Source organism: Lathyrus oleraceus, chromosome 7, assembly GCF_024323335.1.
Source record: "Lathyrus oleraceus cultivar Zhongwan6 chromosome 7, CAAS_Psat_ZW6_1.0, whole genome shotgun sequence".
Taxonomy (NCBI): domain Eukaryota; kingdom Viridiplantae; phylum Streptophyta; class Magnoliopsida; order Fabales; family Fabaceae; genus Lathyrus; species Lathyrus oleraceus.
In genome coordinates this window covers 407,770,191-407,774,113 of record NC_066585.1, presented here as the reverse complement: position 1 = coordinate 407,774,113, position 3,923 = coordinate 407,770,191, and the positions used below count along the sequence as shown (strand labels likewise).

Below are 3,923 nucleotides of genomic sequence, written 5' to 3'. Positions count from 1 at the left end.
ATACGAATTTGAAGATGAGGATGCATAAATGTTGTGTCAGTTTGATATTTTTTTTCTCCATCATTTTTTGACATTATGGTTCACTTACTTGTTCATCTAGTCAAATAAATCAGATTTCGTAGTCCAGTTTATTTAAGGTGAATGTATCTAATAGAGATATACATGACGATGTTTAAATGATATACGGAGAATCATCACGGATCGGAAGCTTTGATCTTTGAAATGATATACGAAGATTGCAATAGAGATTTATATAGTTACATAAGGAAATTATTCAAGAAACTCAACCCACTTGGCATGCCTCTTATTCAACTTACCTTGTCCCTTCAAATGTTTCAAGGATTCGTGATCACTATGAATGACAAACTCTTTGGGCAGCAAGTAATGTTGCCAAGTTTGTAGAGCTCTCACCAAGGAATACAATTCCTTATCATATGTAGAATAATTAAGGGCAGCCCCTTTTAGCTTTTCACTAAAATAAGCAAGTGGATGACCTTCCTGCAACAAAACAGCTCCAATTCCCACATTAGATGCATCATATTCAATTTCAAAAGATTTAGAAAAATTAGGCAATGCAAGAATTGGTGCTTGGGTGAGCTTTTCCTTTAGGGCAGCAAAGGCTTGCTCTTGTTTTTCACCCCATTTAAAACCAACATCCTTTTTAACAATTTCATTGAGGGGTGCTGCCAAGGTACTAAAGTCCTTCACAAACCTCCTATAAAAACTAGCCAAACCATGAAAGCTTCTTACCTCACTTACATTTTTGGGAGGAGGCCACTCTCGAATGGCTTTCACCTTTTCCTCATCAACGTGAACTCCTTTAGAGCTCACAATGAAACCTAAGAAAATCACATGATCGGTGCAAAAGACACATTTTTCTAGGTTGGCATACAAATTTTCATATCTTAGCACTTGCAAAACAGCCCTTAAATGAATGCAATGATCATCTAAGTTCTTGCTATAAATCAAAATATCATCAAAATACACAACAACAAACTTACCCAAGAACTCCCTTAACACATGGTTCATTAGTCTCATGAAAGTACTAGGTGCATTAGTTAATCCAAAAGGCATAACCATCCACTCATACAAACCAAATTTTGTTTTAAAATCAGTTTTCCATTCATCCCCTTCCCTTATTCTAATTTGGTGATATCCACTTTTCAAATCAATTTTAGAAAATAAGCATGCACCAAAAAATTCATCAAGAAAATCATCTAGTCTAGGAATAGGATGCCTATATTTAATGGTAATATTGTTAATGGCCCTACAATCAGTGCACATCCTCCAACTACCATCCTTTTTAGGGACTAGAATAATAGGGACAACACAAGGACTTAAACTTTCTCTTACCCATCTTTTACTTATCAATTCAGCAACTTGCCTTTGTATCTCTTGAGTTTGTTGTGGATTGCTTCTATATGTTGGCTTATTAGGCAAAGATGCTCCTGGATTGAGATCAATATGATGTTCAATTCCTCTTATAGGTGGTAAACCACTTGGCACCTCTTTCGGAAACAATTCTTTAAATTCCTGCAAAAGAGACTCAACACAATTTGGCAATTTTTTTTCATTAGAAATAGTGGTTAGCAAAGGTACCTCCTTGAAAAAGAGCAAGTACAAAGGCTGGTGTGACACAATTGCTTTTTCCATATCTCTTTTTTTTGCAATTAAACTTTGTTTCTTTTCTCTTTTATCATTCTTTTTCTTTTCATTCTTTTCTTTTTCTTTTTCTTTTTCTTTTCTTTCTTGATCATATTTTTCTCTCATTTTTCTTTAATCTTCTCTCACCTCACTAGGATTTAACGGTACAAGATTGATCTTTTGATCATGATACATAAAAGAGTACTTATTGGAGTACCCGTCATGATTGGCTTTTCTATCAAATTGCCAAGGCCTACCTAATAACAAATGACTAGCTTCCATTTGTACTACATCACACAACACTACATCCTCATATTTTCTAATTTTAAAACAAATCTCAACTTGTTTATTAACAAGCATTTCTACACTTTCATTAAGCCATTGGAGTTTGTAAGGCTTAGGGTGAGGTTTTGTTTCCAATTTTAGTTTAGAAACCAGACGCGTGCTTGCAACATTTGTACAACTTCCTCCATCAATTATTAAAGAACAAACCTTTCCTTGCACAAAGCATCTTGTATGAAAAAGGTTTTCTCTTTGACTTGTATCCTTCTCCTTTATTTGGCTTCCCAATATTCTTCTTACCATGAGTAAATCTCCACTAGGTATTTCTTCTTCAAACTCCTCATCATAATCACCATCCTCCTCTTCAACAATTTCTTCATTTTCTTCCATAAGCATAGTTCTCTTTGTTGGACATTGAGATGCAATATGTCCTTGGCCTTGACACTTGAAACACTTAACACTTTTGTTAGTTGAAACACTTGAAGAAGAAGATGTAATAGTTTTACCTTTGTTTTCAACCGTGGCTTCCTTAGATGATGAAGCACCCTCCTTCTTTGTTTTTTCCTTCCAACTTTGAGAATTGAAAGTGGTGGAATTTCTCCTTTCTTGGCTCTTTATTTTGAGTTGTTGTTCCACTTTGATAGCTTGGTGTACCAATTTATCCATTTCAACATAGTGATGAAGTTCCACTATGTCACTAATGTCATGATTTAGACCATGGAGAAACCTAGCCATAATTGCTTCATCGTCCTCCTCTACATTAGCTCTAATTTTGAGAACTTCCATCTCCTTGAAATATTCTTCAACACTTTTAGAACCTTGAGTGAGTCTTTGCAATTTGTTGTGCAATTCCCTGTGATAATAGGAAGGAACAAACCTTCTCCTCATGATTCTTTTCATCTCTTCCAAAGTATCAATTGGTCGTTCTGCATACCTTCTTCTATCTTTGGTCAATTGATCCTACCAAACTAAGGCATACTCCTTAAACTCAATAGAAGCAACCTGCACTTTTTCAAGATTAGAATAATTGTGACAATTAAAAATTTGTTCAAGTTTAGTCTCCCATTCTAGATATGCCTCCGGGTCACTCTTCCCAACAAAAGTTGGAACTTTAATTTTTATGCCCCTCAAATTATCTCCCCCTTGTCTTCTTTTACGTCTTCTTTCCTCCTCATCACCACTATCATCATTAGAATTTTGGGGCCTCCTTTCCAACTCATCAATTCTTTGTTGAAGTTGTTCACCTTGTTCTCTTAACAATCTTTCAAAATTGTCACGCATGGCTGCGATTTGAACAGTTAAAGCTGTTGTTCTAGGTGAAGGTGGACTAGACATAATTGTGAAATTAGGAACAAGTGTTTAAAAATGGACCTCACCACTCTACTCACGTGTTTACACTCAATCACTCGTGTTTCACTCAATTTTTTTTTGTGGCTTTTTTTTAATAATAAAAACACTCTGCCTTTTACCACTCAATTTGCACTTTTAGTTCTTTAGAGAAACCAAAATGAATCAACACAAAGAAATCAATTTCAGATGATAATCAACACACAAAAAACTTTTAAAAAAAGCAAAAAAAAAAAAAGACTCTAAAACAAAGGAAACCAGGAGAATTTTAAGAGTGTGGCAAGAAAAAAAATAGATTTTTTTTTGAATCACAATCTTTAACAATCAGATCCCTTTATTTTTTTTATACCCCTTTTTTTTGATTTTTTTTATAATGATAAATGGATAATAATGAAGAACAAGAATATAGACAATTTACCACATTTCGGCCCTTTTTTTTTTGGAATATGCTCTGATTACCACTTGATATGCACTAACTTTTGAGACTTATGCATTTCCTTCAAAATTCCTGAAACAACTTTGTTAACTTTTGAAATATTAATTCTTTTGTGACTCAGAGGAAGTAATCTGCCTTATAATTGAAAGAATGACAGAATTTGATACCTGCATATAAAATAAACGAGACTGATATGAAATAAAGGAGAAATAAG

General features: G+C 34.1%; 1 protein-coding gene across 1 annotated transcript; it reads right to left on the bottom strand.

Moving 5' to 3' along the window:
• Positions 1-270: 270 nt before the first annotated feature.
• Positions 271-3,261, bottom strand: LOC127104065 (uncharacterized). Its single transcript, XM_051041280.1, has 4 exons — positions 2,891-3,261; positions 1,792-2,779; positions 1,385-1,533; positions 271-958 (listed from the first exon to the last, which is right to left on the bottom strand). Exons 1-4 carry the CDS (start codon positions 3,259-3,261, stop codon positions 271-273), a joined length of 2,196 nt encoding a protein of 731 aa, XP_050897237.1.
• Between the last annotated feature and the right edge of the window lie 662 nt (positions 3,262-3,923).

Bases quoted from the DNA above. Each gene is read 5' to 3' on its own strand.
- LOC127104065 (XM_051041280.1), bottom strand. From the start codon at position 3,261: ATGTCTAGTCCACCTTCACCTAGAACAACAGCTTTAACTGTTCAAATC. The intron at 1,534-1,791 runs GTGAGAGAAGAT...TCTCTTTTGCAG, and splicing joins TACCGTTAAATCCTAGTGAG to GAATTTAAAGAATTGTTTCC. The intron at 959-1,384 runs GCAAGTTGCTGA...TTTGATTTATAG, and splicing joins CAAACTCAAGAGATACAAAG to CAAGAACTTAGATGATCATT.